Source organism: Scyliorhinus canicula, chromosome 11, assembly GCF_902713615.1.
Source record: "Scyliorhinus canicula chromosome 11, sScyCan1.1, whole genome shotgun sequence".
NCBI classification, from domain to species: domain Eukaryota; kingdom Metazoa; phylum Chordata; class Chondrichthyes; order Carcharhiniformes; family Scyliorhinidae; genus Scyliorhinus; species Scyliorhinus canicula.
Genome location: NC_052156.1, coordinates 128,221,322 through 128,241,445, shown reverse-complemented (window position 1 = coordinate 128,241,445; position 20,124 = coordinate 128,221,322). Strand labels below are relative to the sequence as shown.

Below are 20,124 nucleotides of genomic sequence, written 5' to 3'. Positions count from 1 at the left end.
TGAGACATTTCGGTCTCCATTCATTATTCACTTATTCCATTCAGCGTGACCATGATCCTTGAATGACTAGTTGAGGCACACATCCAAAAGTTGAACTATGGACATTAGACCTCCGGCTATAACTGCATTGTGGATTTATTATTTTTATTTTTTTGCAAGCACCTCTCAATCTCATTCATTATATGTAATTGGTACATGTGCCACATTAATAAATTGCATTCTTTACAAAGGTCACCTATTCTACACATAATTAACTACAACGCCACTCCATCCTCATCCATCCAACAGTTGTCATGGAAATTCACCGAAACTCCCGCAGGGAACCAGATGTTTGACACTATTTTACGTTTGAAAATTAGCACAGGATTTCATTTCATTCCATCAGCCATACAGGGCTAGTACCACCATGAATCTTGTCTTATGTCCTGTTGTTTTACTAGAACTGTTTTTGAACCGTTCCACCAGTTTGGCTGCCAGGCATATTGAAATTCATAGGCACTTCATCCATGGTTACTCATGTTTTAGTCATCATCTGAACTGTTGGAATCTGGTAATTTTGGTATTGGATGTCTCTTGGTAGTCTTTAAGTGATCTTTGTTTGAAGCATTAGACTGTTTTGTTCCATCGAGTGGCTGAAACAATCAGTTGCTGGTCCTACGCAGTCGTGTGGACTCGGGGTTTGATTTGGTGCACATATATGTAATGTAACCATTATTCTGAGGACTCATTCTGATGCATGTTTCTCAAGATTAAGCCAGTGGTTGATTCCTGTTCTCATGGTCTTGGGATCTTCTGCAGGGCAAATTCCTTCATACATTCTGCACCAGTTATTCACAAACACAAAATTATCTCGCCGCAGCATTGTTATTTGAACAGTTAGCAAATGTTGAGCTTTTAACATAGAACATAGAAGTTACAGTGCAGAAGGAGGCCATTCGGCCCATCGAGTTTGCACCTGCTCTTGGAAAGAGCACCCTACCCAAGGTCCACACCTCCACCCTATCCCCATAACCCAGTAACCCCACCCAACACTAAGGGAAATTTTGGACACTAAGGGGCAAGATTTTAGCACGGCCAAAACACCTAACCTGCACATCTTTGGACTGTGGGAGGAAACCGGAGCACCCGGAGGAAACCCACGCACACAGCTTCGTACTTCATTATTTTCACTCAAGGGTCAACTTCTATTCACCGCTCATCATACCACGTGTGATCTGTGCTGTGTGGGCATGTCTTAAGCTCCCATGTATCTTCTTTGTAACACAGCCTTGATCCCATGCACATTACAGCATAAGGTTAATAAAAAATGCATTTCTAGGATGAAAAGTTTAAACCAACTACTAATGAAAATATAGCATTTTGCAGCTGAAATGGGGGGGGTCAATTTATATACCAAATATCTGCAAAAGCATGATTTTTGGTGTCAAAAAATTGAGGGTGTCCTATATGCTGTGATCCACGGTATTTTTGAAATGCACCCAAATAGAGCATGGCCTTACAAACAGCAAGAAGATAATGTCCAGTTAATCAGCTTTAGGTGATGCTGGTTAAGACAGACTTGAAAAACTTGCCTTTATGTAGCAAACAACTCTGGATATCTCAAGAGTGCTGTACAGCCACTTAAGAACTTTTTGAAAGTATAGCTGTGCTTTTGCACAGCCAGCTCCTGCAAACAGTAATGTGACAACGATCAGATCTGTTTTGTGATGTTGACCAGGTCGGAGGGAATTCAAATCCCCCTGCTGTTCTTCAAATAGCATTGTGGGTTCTTAACAATCATCTAAAAAGGCAGTTGGGGACTCAGTTTAACATGATGTGCGAAAGAAGTGCCCCTGTGCAACACCACACCAATGTGTCAGCCTTGATGTTTGTGCTCAAATCCTGGAGTACAACCTAAACCCAGAACATATAACTCAGGGGTAGGTGAGAGTGACACCAAGTGAGCCATGACTGATAACCAGCTTACCAAGAAAACTCACTCCCAGCAGCTGGAGAGCTATCGGGAGGTAGTGTTTGGAACGCAATCCAAGATAGTTGGGGTGGAGTCAAGCCAGACCCTATGGTGGCGATTTTTGGGGTCACGGAAGTGCCAGAGCTTTTTGAGGGGAAGGGAGCCGATGTTGTGGCCTTTGCCTCTCTGATTGCTCAGCGAAAGATCCTGTTAAATTGAAGGTCAGGTATGCCCCTCCCGGAGGTGGTGGCTTGGCTCGTGAATTTGTATGACTTTCTCCAGTTGAAGAAGATTAAGTTACAGTCGAGGGGTCAGTGGAGGGCTTTGAGGTGCGGTGGAGGCTGTTCATGACACTATATGAGGAGTTGCTTGTCGCAGGGTATGGGGAGGGGACAGGGGGAAATTGTATAAACTGTGAATTGCGATTTTATGGACTGTTTATTTTGTACTTTGTTGATGTAACAGATGTTTGGAATAAAATACCTTTTAAAAAAAAAGACCTCACTCGCCTGCTCAATTTCAGACTCCCTTACATTCTCCTTAGAGACACAGGGTCTTGCTTTAATGTTTCATTCAAAATAAATAATCTCACCAAGGCCTCACACTCTACTACTTAGGAGACAGAACTGGAGACAAGTTTCTGATATAAACTGAAATTTGGCTGAATCAGAGACAGCAAACTTGGTTGAGAATGGCAAACATGGTGCAAAAAAAGTCAAATTTTATGCCCAATTAATTACTCTGCAGAAAAACTAGCTACACTTGATCCACCCCTAATCCATAATTTCAACTTTAGAAGCCACGTCAGCCAGTAATTGAACCGTTTGTCTTGGTGAATAATTTGCTTGATATTTCTCAATGAAACCCTTTAAGAGCCTTGAAAATGTAATTTCCAAAGAATACACATATAATCTCCTTAACCACATCTCATCAGTTAGATTCTTGATACTTTGAATCTTTATTTTTCACTCTGCATCATCTCTAGGGAAATGTGATAAAAGTGACCAGGGCTGTAAAAATTACTTCACTAAGATTCCTTTTTCGCAAAAGTACAATCCATCAGTTTGATAACACAGTACCCAGAGTGATAGAAAAATGGGCTGTAAGGGCCCTGCATTGTATTAGGAGTACTAACTGTACACCAATAACTTTTAACTGGGCAAAACAGTGGTAATATTTAAAATTAATACTTACAGGGTCCTTTAGCTCTTCGGAATCTCTTATAAAGCATCGAGCAGGTTTTGCTGGAATTTCATCGCCACATTCATTGTCTGACGCATTGGGAGATTCCACAAGATCAAGTATTTCATCCCGTTTCTGTCCTCTAAATCTTATTTTGTCCAATCGTTTTAGCATGTTCAATACGGAGCTCTTTTCCTTCACTTTAACATGGTGAACGCTGTTCCTGGTAAAGAGGAAAACATAAACCCTTTACAAAAACATATTTTCCTCTGAATCCAAGAATCTTTAGGCCACCAGTACCTGGGGTTTAATTATATTTGTGAACAGGCAGCCAGTTAATAAATAGAAATATAGATGAACCAGAATTTTTTTTCCCCAAAGATTCCAAATCATTGTGGAGTCTTAAACAAAGAAATTTACAATTGATTTTCTATTTTTGGACATGATGCCCACTATACCCACATCTTCACCAATATACAATTATATAAAATCAACTCCAACCCAAACCACAAAGTAATTATATTGCTATCATTGCACCACGTTCTAATTACAAAGACATTCACTTACAATTAACATACCGTCACCTAACTGCTTTCACCAGAACCTGAATGAAAATTGTCATCCTTTCGCTAAAATAAAGCAGGTCACAAGCATCGCTAGAATACCTATATGTTTACAGTTTAAAATACAAATGATTAATTATTCAGCTATGTAAAGTACATTTGCTTAGGGCGAGATCAACAGCAGGCCACGTTAAAAAAACCACAAGCACATTCAATAAATACACATTATGTGGCCTCCACCCTTGAAATAGTAGCTACAGCTAACAATCATTCTCAGTTTCAAAATAATTTCAATATATTCTGCACTGCAAGTTCCTAAAATAATTAACATAGCAAAACCTGCAACAAGCACAGATTTTCATTCACCTAATCCAACAAACATACTGCTGGTCACTGTGAGCTGGACTTTAATTTTCATCTAAAATAGCAACTAAGTAATGAGCCATAATCTACAAACGGGACATAAGCATCTCTCTCCATTAAAGAGAGATAATGGGTTATCTAGCTTGAGGGGCACCACTCCACAAGCATGTGGCAAAATGAGCAGCCAAGCCTCCATGAACTACTGTTGCCAGTGCATTCCTTTCAGTGGCTTTACAGATGCTGAACAAAGTCTCACCATCCACTGCCCATTCCGACCCTCATCCAGTAAAATGTAAAAAGTGCCCTGACTATTTCAGGAGATTCTCAAAGTTGGATTGGATTTGTTTATTGTCACGTGTACCGAGGTACAGTGAAAAGAACTTTTCTGCAAGCAGCTCAACAGATCATTCAGTACATGGGAAGAAAAGGGAATTAAACAGAATTCAAGAAAATACATGAGAATACATAATAGGGCAACACAATATATACAATGTAACTACATAAGCATTGGATGAAGCATACATGGGTGTAGTGTTAATGAGGTCAGTCCATAAGAGGGTCATTTAGGAGTCTGGTGACAGTGGGGAAGAAGCTGTTTTTGAGTCTGTTCGTGCGTGTTCTCAGACTTCTGAATCTCCTGCCCGATGGAAGAAGTTGGAAAAGTGAGTAAGCCGGGTGGGAGGGATCCTTGATTATGCTGCCCGCTTTCCCGGCAGCGGGAGGTGTAGATGGAATCAATGGATCGGAGGCAGGTTCGTGTGATGGACTGGGCGGTATTCACGACTCTCTGAAGTTCCTTGCGGTCCTGGGCCGAGCAGTTGCCATACCAGGCTGTGATGCAGCCCGATAGGATGCTCTCTATAGTGCATCTGTAAAGGTTGGTGAGGCTTAATGTGGACATGCCGAATTTCCTTAGTTTCCTGAGGAAGTATAGGCGCTGTTGTGCTTTCTTGGTGATAGCGTCGACGTGAGTGGACCAGGATAGATTTTTGGTGATTCCCCAAGGAATTTGAAACTGCTCACCATCTCTACCTCGGCTCCGTTGATGCTGACAGGGGTGTGTACAGAACTTTGCTTCCTGAAGTCGATGACCAGCTCTTTAGTTTTGCTGGCATTGAGGGAGAGATTGTTGTTGTTACACCACTCCGCTAGGTTCTCTATCTCCCTCCTGTATTCGGACTCGTCGTTTTTCGAGATCCGGCCCACTATGGTCGTATCGTCAGCAAACTTGTAGATGAAGTTGGAACCAAGTTTTGCCATGCAGTCGTGTGTGTACAGGGAGTAGAGTAGGGGGGCTAAGTACGCAGCCTTGCGGGGCACCGGTATTGAGGACTATTGTGGAGGAGGAGTTGGTGTTCATTCTTACTGACTGTGGTCTGTTGATCAGAAAGTCAAGGATCCAGTTGCAGAGTGGAGAGCCAAGTCCTAGGTTTTGGAGCTTTGATATGATGTGATGTGTCCATTGGTAATTCTTTCATGATTTTTCAGGTTTGGATTAGACAGTTTCTCCATCCTCTGCTTCAGTGGCATCTGAAACTACTGCAAGGGCCCAAACACTTCATAACAATTAAGTTGAAGGACCCAGTAGGGGAGTAAGCCAAAACAAGTTATTCCGACAATCAATGTTTATTTAGTTGTCGGTAACACAAATCACACTGATAGCAACATGTCCACGACAAGTGGTAAGACTGTGCCTAAAACAACATGTTGATATTTCATACTGTTCTCTAATGAAAGCCTAATTAATACAAATATGATTCGGTTGACCATTCACTGGTGTTCCTTCCAATAAGTCGTTATGTGGGGTATGCCCAGGCTGTGAATGCCTGCAATAATCCAATAGTGGGAAGTACTACAGCGAATTCCAGTATTGTCTCATGCCTTTAACCCATTCGGCATGGAAACTCTGGCCTATCTTCTTCACATCAAAGAACTTAGTCAATTCCAGCACAATTTGAGCAGCACGGTGGCGTAGTGGTTAGCACTGCTGCCTCATGGCACCGAGGACCCAGGTTCAGTCCCAGCCCACTGTATGTGTGGAGTTTGCATGTTCTCGCCATGTCTGCATGGGTCTCACCACCACAACTCAAAGATGTGCAGGGTAGGTGGATTGGCCATGCCAAATTGCCCCTTTATTGGAATTTGTTTTTTTAAATTCTGGGACAAGTCCCATATTTTTTTTAAAAATTCATTTACAGGATGTGGGCATCGATGGTTAGGCCAGCATTTATTGCCCACCCCTAGTTGTCCTTCACAAGGTGGTGGCGAGTTGCCATTTTGAACCACTGCAGTCCTTGAGATGTAAGTACGCCCACTGTGCTGTTAGGGAGGGAGTTCCAGGATGTTGCCCCAGCGACAGTGGTATTCCAACTGAGATCAGTTGATGAAGCACAGATCGCAAGAATTAAATTTAGATCATCTTGGGCATCATAGTTCAGTAAGAACAATTTCTATTTATAGAACGCTTAAAAAAATGTTTTAATGTTTCCAATTAAGGGATAATTTAGTGTGGTGAATCCCCCTACTCTGTACATCTTTGGTTGTCAGGCGGGACCCACAGACACGGGAGAATGTGCAAACTCCACATGAGAAGTGACCCAGGGCCAGGATCGAACCCAGGTCCTCAGCGCCATGAGGCAACAGTGCTAACCACTGCACCACCATGCCACCCTAATGAACACTTTTAACGTAGCAAAACAACCCAAGGAATCTTACAGAGGGAGGAGCCAAAAATTGATTCTGAGCCAAAGATGGAGCTATTGGGATGGTTACTAAAGTTATGACAAGGGGGTGGATTTTATAGAGTCATAAAAAATGAAATGAAATGAAAATCACTTGTCATAAGTAGGCTTCAAATGAAGTTACTGTGACAAGCCCCTAGTCGCCACATTCCGGCGCCTGTTCAGGGAGGCTGGTACAGGAATTGAACCGTGCAGATGGCCTGCCTTGGTCTGCTTTAAAAGCCAGCGATTTAGCCCCATGCTAAACCAGCCCTCAGAGGGGCAACTGTGTTTATCAACTGAGGGGAAAGGCAAAGATAGAGATGCATTTATAGAGTATTGAAATGTTCGGGAAACATCTCAAGACGCTTCGTATAATTACTTTTTGATGAGTACTCACTTATTATGTCAGCAAATGCAGCAGCCAAATTATGCAAAAGATTCCACAAACAGCAATAAAATGAAGACCCAGTTATGTTTTTGATGGTGTGGTTGAGGCAAAAGTGTTGCTTGGTGCTCTTCTTGTACAAGTGTCCTGCAAGCTGTAATGTTCACCTGAACAGACAAATAGGGTCTTTATTTAGTACCTCGTCTGTGCAGGTTGTCTCTGTAGAACTCCCCTTTATACTGCAACGGATAATCAATCCAAGTTATGTGTTTAAGTCTTAGAACAGAGCTTAAACAAATAACTTTCTGACTCAAGTGCTACAAACTGCACCAACTGGAATAGCTTCATTTAACAATTCATGGTCAAGGCGACCTCACACAAAATCTAGTAAAAATGCAATGCCTAAAAATATTGCAAAAGTATTAATGTTTGGATCCAGTTACTAAAAATTGGCATTTTTTCTTCTCATGTGAACAATTTATTATTGATCTTCATTTTTTAATCCTTTGGACTCCATTTATTTTTGGACAAAAGAAGCAGTAATAATGTATAACAATTTATTAAAATATGTACATCACAATGTGAGAAAAGTGACAAAGAACAGGAGGTCATGTATTAACAAAGAGCAAGTATGCTAATTGCTACATATAGTTTTTGCACTGAAGGGTATCAAATTGATTCTTCAAAACATACTATTACAAAATAGCTCAAGTATAAAGTTGGGAGTGTTTGAAGATTTTATTGAGACAAAGTCACTTCCCTTTTTGTTGCGAAAGTGAAAGTGACAAAAGTAATTCTTAGAAGGCATCACAAAGAGGCAATAAACCCACCTCGGATACCTTAAACCAGGGGTGGGCAAACTTTTCCGTGCAAGGGCCACATTCAGAAATTCACAATTCACAAAGGGCCGCATAGTATATTAAGTAAAATAATTACTTCACCCGGTTATGATTCTGGGCACCTCATATAGAACATAGAACAGTACAGCACAGAACAGGCCCTTCGGCCCTCGACGTTGCGCCGAGCAATGATCACCCTATTCAAGTCAACGTATCCACCCTATACCAGTAAGTAACCCAACAGCCCCCCACATTAACCTTAAAAAAAAATTTTTTTTTTAAATAAACAAAAAAATTTTTTTTTTTAATTTTTTTTTTTTTTAAATGACTTGGTGGGCCGCAGAAATACCTTTGGCGGGCCGCATGCGGCCCGCGGGCCGTAGTTTGCCCACCCCTGCCTTAAACAAAATTGATGCCAGTTTGAACAGTGCTTCCCATTGTGTTGTGCAACAGCTCCTTGAGAACTAGTGCTTCATGCCTCAATGCAATTGTGCTTGCAAGGCAGCATGGTGACACAGTGGTTAGCACTGCTGCCTCATGGCACCGAGAGCCTGGGTTCGATCCTGGCCCGGGTCACTGTCCATGTGGAGTGTCTGTGTGGATCACATACCCAAAACCTAAAGATGTGCAAGGTGGGTGGATTGGCCATGCTAAATTGCCCCTTAATTGGAACAAAAAAAGAATTCAGTACTCTCAGCGTATATTAAAAAATACAATTGTGCTGGTTTCTAAATCTTTTAAATCACTCACCCTAGTTCCCTTTACTCTACTGACCAAAAACTAAATTATATTTAAACATAATTTCTTAGATTGCATTGACCTGCATTATGTTTGCACAAACATCTTCAATTAAAACATGAAATTTAGAACATTTCAGACCCATGGTTATGAGAGGGCTTAACAATGTTAAAACAAAGGAGCCCTTAGCACTACCGCCTAACAGCACCAAGGACCCGGGTTCGATCCCAGCCCCGGGTCACTATCCATGTGGAGTTTGCACATTCTCCCCATGTCCGCGTGGGTCTCACCCCCACTCCAAAAAGATGTGCAGAACAGGTTCATTGGCCACACCAAATTGCTCCTTAATTGGAAAAAAGAACTGGGTACTCTAAAAATGTATTTAAAAAAACAAATCAACCCACCATAAAACCAATTCAGAAGAAATAAAAGCAATAAATCAAATGACAACCAAGTAGCCAGCCTTGGAAGTTACCACTGCAGCAGCTGTCGTTTGGTGCACTCTACTGCGCGATACAAAGATTATCACAAATCAGCACATCTCCTGTGTTCCTTCCACTTGGGAGATGTAGCCCAAAAGTTGTTATTATAAGAGTAAGATAAGAGCATTGGGGATCATACACCACACATAAAACAAGGAAATGAATGCACAACGACTGACATGTTATTTGCCTTGAAAATGCTGTACTTTCGAGTGTTTTAAGGGGTTTTGAGGCTCAAATGTGTGGAAAGTGTTTGAGGGTTCCTTTTATTTCTTGTGAATTGGTTTTATAGTGGGTTAAATTGATTAATCATTGCTTCGCCCGCAGTATTTCATTTTTGTATCAGCTACATTCGCATTGGTTTTAACTGGATCATTTCGTTATTCTTCCATTTTATACCCTTAAGAACTTGTTCTCATTTTCATATAGTTAGATTTAGCAATAATGCATCTTCAAATGATAAGCCAAGCAAGTCATCCTTTATATTCAAAGTGAAGTACTAAATCAACTACAGTAGATCATGGTGTCTGAATAATGTGGTAGCTGGTAACGCAGGGGTGTGGAGAACAAAAAAAGCAAAAGTGCAAACCACACAATTCTTTCCCGCATGACACCCTTTCTGACCGAGCTCCAAAATATCAAGAATTGAGTGAAGACAAGGAACGCTCCTTCAATACACATTTTTCAATTAACAATGGACAGTTTTCTTAGTCTTTCATGGGCAGCATTTATTGCCCATCCTCAATTGCTTTTGAGAAGGTGGTGGTGAGTTGCCTCTTGAACCGCTGCTGTCCATGTGGTGTAGATACACCCACAGTGCTGACAAGGAGTGAATTACATCTCTCGGACTACTTATGCACAAAGAATGAAACTATATCCAAAGCGTTATTTTACAGGTACGTGGTCATGTTGGAAATTGCAAGTTCAGCTGGTCACTACTTTCTGACATACACTGTTGATGTGCGAGTTTTTTTTCACTGCAAGCATGGACTGTACCCGGTGTTGAAATTGTCATCTAGTTCGCGAAGACTGAATTTAGGCAGCATGGTGGCGCAGTGGGTTAGCACTGTGGCCTCACGGCGCTGAGGTCCCAGGTTCGATTCCGGCTTTGGGTCACTGTCCGTGTGGAGTTTGCACATTCTCCCAGTGTTTGTGTGGGTTTCGCCCCCACAACCCAAAGATATGCAGGCTAGGTGGATTGACCACGCTAAATTGCCCCTTAATTGGAAAAAATGAATTGGGTACTCTAAATTTATAGAAAAAAAAGACTGAATTTAGATTTTTTTATTCACGCTACGTGAGCATTTCTGGCAAGGCCAGCATTTATTTCCCACCTCTAATTGTCCTCGAAAAAATTTTTTTTTTTTAAATCTACTAATTCGCAGGATGTGGGTCTCACTGGCTAAGCCAGCATTTATTACCCAGTCCGAATTGCCATGGAGAAGGTGGTGGTGAGTTGCCTTATCGAACTTCTGCAGTCCATGTGGTAAGCGTGCATCCACAAGATTGTTTGAAAGCAAGTTCCAGGATTTTGATCCAGTGACAGTGAAGAAATAGAATATAGTTCCAAGTCAGCATGGTTACTTTTTATTAATTTATGGGATGTGGGCTTTGTTGACTGGGCCAGCATTTATTGCCCATTCCTAACTACCCTCTGTTTGAGAGGGCATTTAAGAGTCAACCACATTTGTGGGGCTTCGAAGGGAACTTGTAGGTCGGTAGTGGCGTTACCATGCATCTACTGATGGTATAACCGCCACATTAATGTTGTCTATACAGGAAAGATTGGAAATCACACTTTGCATTCTTTGCTTGTGTGCCATATTCAGCTTAGTCCGAAATATTTCAAGTGCAATGCCTGCATGGAATAGTTTGAGGTGTTTAGGACATTTGTAGTTAAATCTAACTTTTTGTTTATTAAGGGCCAAACCATTTACCCTGCACATCTTTGGGTTGCGGGGATGAGACCCAAGAACTTGCAAACTCCATACAGACAGTGACCCGGCCCGGGATTGGACCTGGGTCCTCGGCAGCGCGAGGCAGCAGTGCCAATCACTGCGCCACCTTGCCATCTGCAATCCTTACTTTAAATGAAATTTAACTGCCATGGAGAAGGTGGTGGTGAGTTGCCAATCAAATTAAACAATACAAGGGCAGTACAGTGGCACAGTGGTTAGCATTGCTGCATACGGCGCTGAGGACCTGGGTTCAAATCCAGGCCCTGGGTCACTGTCCGTGTGGAGTTTGCACATTCTCCCCATGTCTGTGTGAGTTTCACCCCCACAATGCAAAGTTGCGCAGGATAGGCGGATTGGCCACACTAAAAAATACCCCTTAATTGGAAAAAATAATTGGGTACTCTAAAATTTATTTTTGAAAATTTAACAATATATCAAGGCATTTAGAGGACTGAATTGTGGCTAAAATAGAGTTAAATAGAGAGAGAGGAAGAGAGAGAGAGAGGAGAGAGAGAGATAACTCTTCCAATCAATAGGTACAATCTAACTACAGACTCTTCAGAGTGCAAGATCAAAGCTACAGTTACACTGACATTCTCACACTGAAAAGTTGTTTCAAACATACACAAATGCAAATCGAGAAACAAGTTTGCTCTTGGCTGGATGCTGAAACAAAGCCGATGTGAAACCCTCATAGGGTGGCCTGCTCCATGTGGCTTACATTTGACAGCTGCAGAGTAGAACTGCAGTAAGATATGATGCCAAAATTAAAAAGTACTTGACTGGCCCACTTGAGCTCTTGGGCAATTTCAAATTTGGTGCCAAGTTTATTGAACCTTACAAGAAAACAAACATTCCCAGACAGGTCCTTAAAACTTGAAAAAATACTGGCAAGCCTTTCACATGTACATAAGTAAAGTCGCCTTAGTCCCAGATGACCATAGATAGGCTGCTTTCCCCTTTGAGGGGGAGAACTGACTGGTGGTGATTCAACCGGAGGATCACCACACCTCAGGCAAGGGGCAAGGTTGAAAAGGCGGGGCTTTCATGAATGACCTCACACATCATTCACACGTGCATAATCGCACATGAAATGGAACTCTCTCTTGACAGGCAGACTAAAATCTGAAGATTACACGTAATACAGGCATTGCCAGGTTTACTTAACGCTCTTTGGGCCAGTATCACTGCAGATGATAGTCACCCTCATTTATCAAGACTAATTTATAACACCGTGGAAACAAAAGTCAGTCACTGGTCTGCAACTGATTAGGAATGTAGCTGATTTACAAGTGAAATCATCTGAACATTCCTATTTAGTCCCCTCACCAAGTCAAATCCTCATTCATCGATTCAGTTCTTAAAAGTATTGTATAATTTCTTCTAAATTTGCACTTGCATTTTTTCCAATTAAAATTGCTAATCCCAATACAGATTCTGGATGAAATCAGCTTTAGCAGGATTTGATCTCATCGGTCATAAATGTAATCACAGAATTTAGTTCATCACAATCCATCTGTAACAGGCTTTACTAAATTACTAATATTAAAAAAATGGAAATGCTGGAAATATTCATCTGTGGAGAATGACCAGGTTAATGACCTTTCATCAGAACTGGTAAAAGTTAATGACGCATTAAGATTTGAGAAAGGGATTGATGGAACAAGGACAGGCAGGTCTGTGACTGGGGAGATTGAATGACAGAAGGGGCCATGGCCAAAAGCAAAATGATAATTTGGCAAGAAAAGAAAGAGAAGCAAAAGATCTGCCAAGAACAGGTGTACTATTGCCTGAAAGCGAAAAAAAGAAAAACCAAAACATGCGAAAAGGAAACAAAAAAAAGAGGAGGACAGGGCTTACAGTCCGAAGTTGTTGACCTCAACTTAAAGGCTATAAAATGTTGAATCAAAAAAATGTGTTCTTGAAACTTCACACTGAGCTTCAGTGGAACAGTGCAGCATACCAAGAACAATGAGAGGATGAGAGCAAGATGGAGAATTGAAATGACAGGTCACTGACAACAGGAATGAATGGAGGTGTTCAGCAATGTGGTCACCCCATCTGCTAAAACACATCACCTTTCCCTTTGCCGCTGAAGACTAACTTTTCTGTCATTTAATCTCTTCTGTCATCCACCCCATCACAGACCTTGCCTTGTCCTCGTTCACATCAACCCTTGCTCAAATCCTATTACATCCCTATCTTTTCCAGTTCTGATGAAAGATCATAGACACAGAACATTAACTTTGTCTCTCTCGCCACAGATGCTACCTGACTTGCTGAGTATTTCCTGCATTTTCTGTTTTTATTTCAGGTTTCCAGCATTCACAGTACTCTGCTTTCCATCTACTGAATTACTGCCCAATAGTTAGGAAGATGTGAAAGGTGCTGTATAAATGTGAATCCCTCTTTTTTATAAATATATTCAGATGTATAAATCTATAAGCTCAGGCCCAACTCTTGAACAACTCAAAGATATTTGAATATTGCAATCCTTCACTAAAATATACCGCTATGCTGCATCTGAGGCAATGCCAATATGCATTAAATCTCCAATAAAAGCTGATAAATTTGAAAATATTACTTGAAAAATTTGATCTTGTTTAATGATGCAGAAAATAAATATCAAGTTGCCACGGAATTGGGAAGTTATCCAACAGACACATTTAACTAATATACCATTTCCAAAATCAGACACAAATGATTGATCCTCCAATGGTACAACTTTCCTTTTAAAAGTACGCTTGGTTGAAAGGAAACTTGTTTTGTTTCATGTTCTATACCTATCAACAAAATTACAGTAGCACGTTCTCCCCGTGTCTGTGTGGGTTTCGCCCCCACAACCCAAAAATGTGCAGAGTAGGTGGATTGGCCACGCTAAATTGCCCCTTAATATAAAAAATAATTGGGTAATCTAAATTTAAAAAAAACAAAAAAAAAACAAAATTACAGTAAAGGCAACAAAGCCCAACCACACATGGGGAAATTGTGGTGTGGGGTGGAGAATTATAGTTGGTAAATTGTAAACAAAAAATTATAAAACACCATTCAAATTATTAAGAGCATCCAACATTGCAACCTGTGTATCTGATAAAATATCAAAAACTGTGCAGATTCTTCGGTAAGCTTGCTTTTGATTATTTTCACACTCCTTGCATGCTGAATGGTGCTGTACCATGCTAAATGGAAACCTCAGGTCATGCTCTTTTCATAGGAAGTAAACCTCAGGTTATACTCTTTTCATACAAAGTAGACAAGAACAGAAAATGCACACACACCTGGTCCAAACCTAATGTTTTTTTTTAAAATCTAACTCACCTACATGCAAATATTTCATAAATCACTTTGTTCTTGTAGTGCATGGGTAAATTAAACCTATAGGTGATAGTTTTGATTTTCTTTTTATTAAAACATGGGATGTGGCAAAGTGAGCAGTTACCGCCCATCCCTAGCCGCTCGAGAAGATGGCGGTGAGCCATCTTTTTGAAGGTCGGTAGTCCATGCGACTTGGGGGGGAATTCCAGGATTTTGACACAGCACAATGAAGAAATCGCACTATATTTCCACATCAGGATGGCATGTGACTGGAGGGTAAACCTGGGGTCCATTGTACATAGAATGACCTTTGTCAGTCTAGGCAATACATATCATGGATTTAGGAGGTACTGTCGAAAAAGACTTGGCAAATTGCTGCAGGGCATTTTGTAGATGCTACACTCTGTAGTCACAGTGCGCAGGCAGTGGATGAAGTGAATGTTTAAGGCGGTAGATCAGGTGCCAATCAAGCAGGCTGCTCTGTCGTAGAAGGTGTTGAGTTTTTAAAAAAACGAAATTGTTAGTGCTGCATTCATCCAGGCAAATGAAGAGTATTCCGTCATACTCTTGATTTGTGCTTGGTAGATGATGGAATGGCTTTGGAGGTCAGGATCTGAGTCACTGGTTTAGAATGCCGAGCCTCTGACCTGCTCTTGCAGTCACAATATTCAAGTGCTTAGCCTATCTAGTTGCTGGTCTAGGTCTAGATAAGGTATTCAATGATGTAATGCCATTGAATGTCAAGGGAAGGTGGTATATGTCTTTTGTTGGAGATGGTCATTGACTGGCATGTGTGGGTCAAGTGTTACCTGCTCAAGCTTCAATTTTGTCCAAGTCTTCCGGGATGTGGAAAAGAACTGTTTCAGTTTCTGAAGAGTCATGAATGGGGAGTAAACACTCAGCGATAATTTGCAAACATCCCCACTTCTGAACTTATGGTGGAGTGAAGGTCATTGATGAAGCAGTTGGAGATATTGGATTTAGGACACTAGCCTGAGGAATTCCTGCAGCGATGTCCTGCATCTGAGATGACTGGCTTCTAACACCACAGCATCTTCCTTTGTGGTTGGTGGAACTCGAAACAGTGGAGAGATTTCCCCTGAATTTTGTGAACTTCAGTTTAACACAGGCTGTTTGATGCCACACCAGTCAAATACTGCACGTCAAGGACAGTCACTCTCGCCTCACCTCTGGAATTCAGCTGTTTAGTCCATGTTTGGACAAAGGCTGTAATGCAGTCAGAGTCTAGTGGCCCTGGCAGAACCCAAACTGAGCATCAGTCAACACATTATTGCTGTGCAAGTGCCATATGATATCACTGCCCATGACACCTTCCATCATTTTCCTGGAAATTAATATAGGATGGTAATTGGTGAGATTTGATTTGTCCTGCTTTTTGTAGACAGATCATACCCAGGCTTCCACTGTTTAACATGTATGTTGTAGCTTCACCAGGTTGGCACCTCATATTTAGGTATGCCTGGTTCTGCTCCTTGCTTGCTCTCCTGCATTCCTCATTGAACCATGCTCGGTACCTAATGTTAAAGTGGGGTATGTGCTGAAGCACAAGGTTATAGATTACGATTTGAATACAATTTTGCTGTTGCTGCTGACGGCCCACAGCGTCTCATGGTTGCCCAGTTTTGAGTCATTGTTCTAAGTCAATCCCATTTGGCACTGTGGTAGTGCTAAACAACATGATGGAGGGTGTCCTCAGTTTGAAGACTGGAATTCATTTCCAGAAGAACTATATAGTGGTCACTCCTACCAGTATGATGTCATCAGCAACAGGTACATTGGTGAGGATGAGGTCATCCCTCCTTTTGTAACTACTAGACAGCTTTCTTATAAGCTACCAAAATCATAAAAGTCAGAATAATTGATATCATGACTTTTCATAACTTAATAAATTATTCAGAAATGACAAATGTCTACTTCGCACTTAAGCAAGCAGATTTGAGACAAAAACGGAAAATGCTGGAAATATTACTGAGTATTTCCATAATTTTCTGTTTTGTTTCAGATTTCCAGCAACTGCAGTATTCTGTTTGTCAATGACCATATTAGAGTATCATTGCCTGCAGTAAATTTCGAAATAGATCTGGCCACTTTGTGGTACCAAAGTACAAATGGAAATTTTTTTTTTACAATACTATTACTCCCCAAAGTCAAATAACAGGCACAACAGAATACTGGAACCATTAGTAGATGCAGTAAAGATCAATAAGATAATAGAATGAATATCAATGTCAAGTGGAGGCAAAAGACGAAAGCATCAATGCAACAATACAAGTAGCAAATACAGGCAAGAGGGTAAGCTGATCTTAAGACGAGTGACAGGGCACACCCAAACCAATGTTTTGCAATGACTAATATTCCAAATGAACACTATTCAGTGAATCTGGTAACCATTTGGAATAATAATAATAAATTTATATCACAGAGTAATTTGCAATACCTGCTGCAGATCATGAAGTGGTAGAAGCCTCCCCATTTGAACAACCAGAAATTCCTACAGCAGGCTAAATCATATTAAAACAAATGAACATGAGCAATGAAGTCACCAAAAGCAACTGTTATAAGACCATTACCTTCCCCAATACATGTGGGAGTCTATATTCGGTAGGTGCAGCAACAATTGTTTCGCCAGCCTAACATGACATGCATCAGGATTTCTGTCAAGAAAAATAGAAAAAATAGGAGGAGGAGGCCATTCGGCCCTTCAAGCTCACTCCACCATCCATTATGATATCCAATTCAATAGCCTAATTTCACTTTCCCCCATATCTTTTGATCCCCTTTGCCCCAACTGTTTCTTGAAACCATACAAAGTATTGGACACAACTACTTTCTGTGTAATAAATTCCACAGGCTCACCACTCTCTGGATGACAACATTTCTCCTCATCTCTGTATTAAATTGTATGCCCCGTTTCCTCAGTCTGTGCCCCCTGGTTCAGGACCGTGCCCCCTGGTTCTGGACACACACACCCATCGGGAACATCCTTCTTGAATCTACCCTGTCCAATCATGTTAGAATTTTATAGGTTTCTATGAGATAGCCCCTCATTCTTTTGAACTCCAGCGAATACAATCCTAGCCCATTCAATCTCTCCTCATACGTCAGCCCTGCCATCTCAGGAATCAGTCAATTTGCTGCACTCCCTCTATAGCAAGAACATCCTTCCAAAATTGCACACAATATTCCAGGTGTGGCCTCACCAAGGCCCTGTATAATTGCAGCACCACATCCCTCCTGCTGTACTCGAATCCTCTCACAATGATGGCCAGCATACTATTTGCCTTCTTTATCGCCTGCCGCACCTGCATGCTTACCTTTAATGGCTGGTGCACGAGGACACCCAGGTCTCATTGCACATCCCCTCTCCTAATTTATTGCCATTCAGATAATAGTCTGCCTTCTTGTTTTTGCTACCAAAGTGGATAACTTCGCATTTATCCAAATTATACTGCATCTGCCATTCATTTGCCCACTCACTCAACCAAATCACACTGAAGGATCTCTGCATTGTCCTCACAGCTCACCCTCCCACCCAACCTGGTGTCGTCTGCAAATTTGGAGATATGACATTTTGTTCCCTCATCCAAATCATTAATATATATATTGTGACTAGGTGGGATCCTAGCACTGATCCCTGCGCTACCCCACTGACTGCCAATTTTAAAAAGACCCATTAATTCCTACTCTTGGTTTCCTGTCTGCCAACCAGTTTTCTATCTGCTTCCAAGAAACACCATGGCTTCGTACATGAATCCACTTGGAATTAACTATTTATTAGTAATATGTAAAGGGTCAGCTTGGCTCATCAATAGCACTTTTGCCTCTAAACCAAGGAGTTGCATCACAGACTTGAATAGATATTATAGGCCGTCACTTAAGTAAAATTTCAAGATAGTGTTGAATTGTCGGTTTTGCCTTCTTTCAGCAGACATGATAAACTTGCAGATGCAGGTAGTTGTAAAGGATCTCATGGTACATGATGCTTTTTTGAAGAGTTATCTCAATGTCCTGACTAAAATTCCTCCTTTAACAACTCCACCAAAACAAATTAAGTGGCCATACACCTTGCTATGTGAAAATTAATTAGTGATTATGACTACATCTCAAATATTAGCTGTGAAGCATGAATGCTCTGAGGACATGGAAGCATTATACAAATTTAAGTCTCTCCATATACAAACAGTAATTGTATTGCCAAATTTAAAACAATCCAAGTGGCATGTATTACTTTATTTACACCAACATTTTCCCTCATGAAATTTAAAGATGCACTGGGCACAAGATGCAAGATAAAATTAAAATAAATTATGTGCAGACAGGGTTTTGGTGTTTACAATGAACGAATGCCTCAATCCTTAATTATTTTTTTTTAAAAGAGTTATTGCATATTTAAGAAGAAATGTGCCTTGAAGGAGTGATTAAAAGTATATTTTCCTGGTCTCTGCGATATGGGAGAAACATCAAAAATATTAAATTCTTGCTGGGGGAAAGGAGAAGCAGTGCAAAAATACTCAAGATTTTTATTCACTAAATTTTCAAGTTAGAGCGACCACTGTCCTTCAAAATTGGGTGTTACACGTGCTATTTCAAATTATAAGAGCTGCCGTATTCCATTAATTTGGAACCTCGGCAAAAATTTAATTGACAGCAAGGGAAAATGCAGTCTGACCACAGGAGAAGGTCCAGACAGCTATACAAACTGTACAACTTGCTTTAATACATGTTGAAAAACTCACATCAACCCTTCCGATTTACATACTCAATATACCTGCTTAAAAACAGACCAGTAAGGCAGAAATGGTCTCTTGTGTTGACCAAAATCCAAAAAGAAGGCAGTACCAGACACCATTAATTTGCTCATATACGTCATATATTGAAAATTCACAGAATATTTTCAGCCGAAATATTCTAAATCTGAACGGGTAACAATGAATTAAAATAAAAAGTTTTATTTCTGTGAAACGGCAAATTACTTCTGTATCATAATCGTATCTTGTATGGGTACTCAGACACTGGACAGAAAGATAATTCCAAAAGCCCATGAATTGAGGAATATATATAAATATAGCACTACCAGTGGTACCACCTTCTGCATGAGATGTCAAAATTGAGGCCCTGTCTGTAATAAGTTCAAGATATAGGAGAAGAATGAGGCCGTTTGGCCCTTCGGGTCTGCTCCGCCATTCGATCATGGCTGATCTCATCCTGGCCTTAACCCTTCAACCCATTACCAATTAAAAATCTGTCCAACTCCTCCTCAAATTTACTGTCTGTCCCAGCATCCACCGCAATCTGGGGTAACGAATTCCAGATTCACAATCCTTTGGGAGAAGTATTTTCTCCTCATCTCTGGTTCATACTTGCTACCTCCGATCCTAAGATCATGACCTCTCATCCTCTCATTCTGGAATGCCTCACAGAAGGAAACATCGGCTCCATGTCTACTTTATTATACATTTTATCATCTTGTTACCTCAATCTGATCTCCCCTTATTCTTTGGCACTTGAGAGTATAGGCCTAAACTGTTCAATCTCTCCTCATACAACAAACCCCTCATCTCTGTAATCAATCTAGTGAACCTCCTCTGAACTGCCTCCAATGCC

General features: G+C 40.9%; 1 protein-coding gene across 7 annotated transcripts in view; it reads right to left on the bottom strand.

Annotated features, from left to right (window-relative positions):
* Positions 1-20,124, bottom strand: part of gramd4a (GRAM domain containing 4a) — a 233,247-nt gene that overhangs the window by 159,686 nt on the left and 53,437 nt on the right. For 5 of the 7 annotated variants that reach the window (XM_038811396.1, XM_038811397.1, XM_038811394.1 and 2 more), the window contains exon 2: positions 3,146-3,356. In XM_038811396.1, coding sequence (XP_038667324.1) covers positions 3,146-3,356 — 211 coding nt within the window. Of the gene's footprint in view, positions 1-3,145; positions 3,357-7,179; positions 7,335-20,124 lie in introns of all 7 variants that reach the window. The other 2 variants (XM_038811399.1, XM_038811398.1) reach the window with 1 other exon arrangement.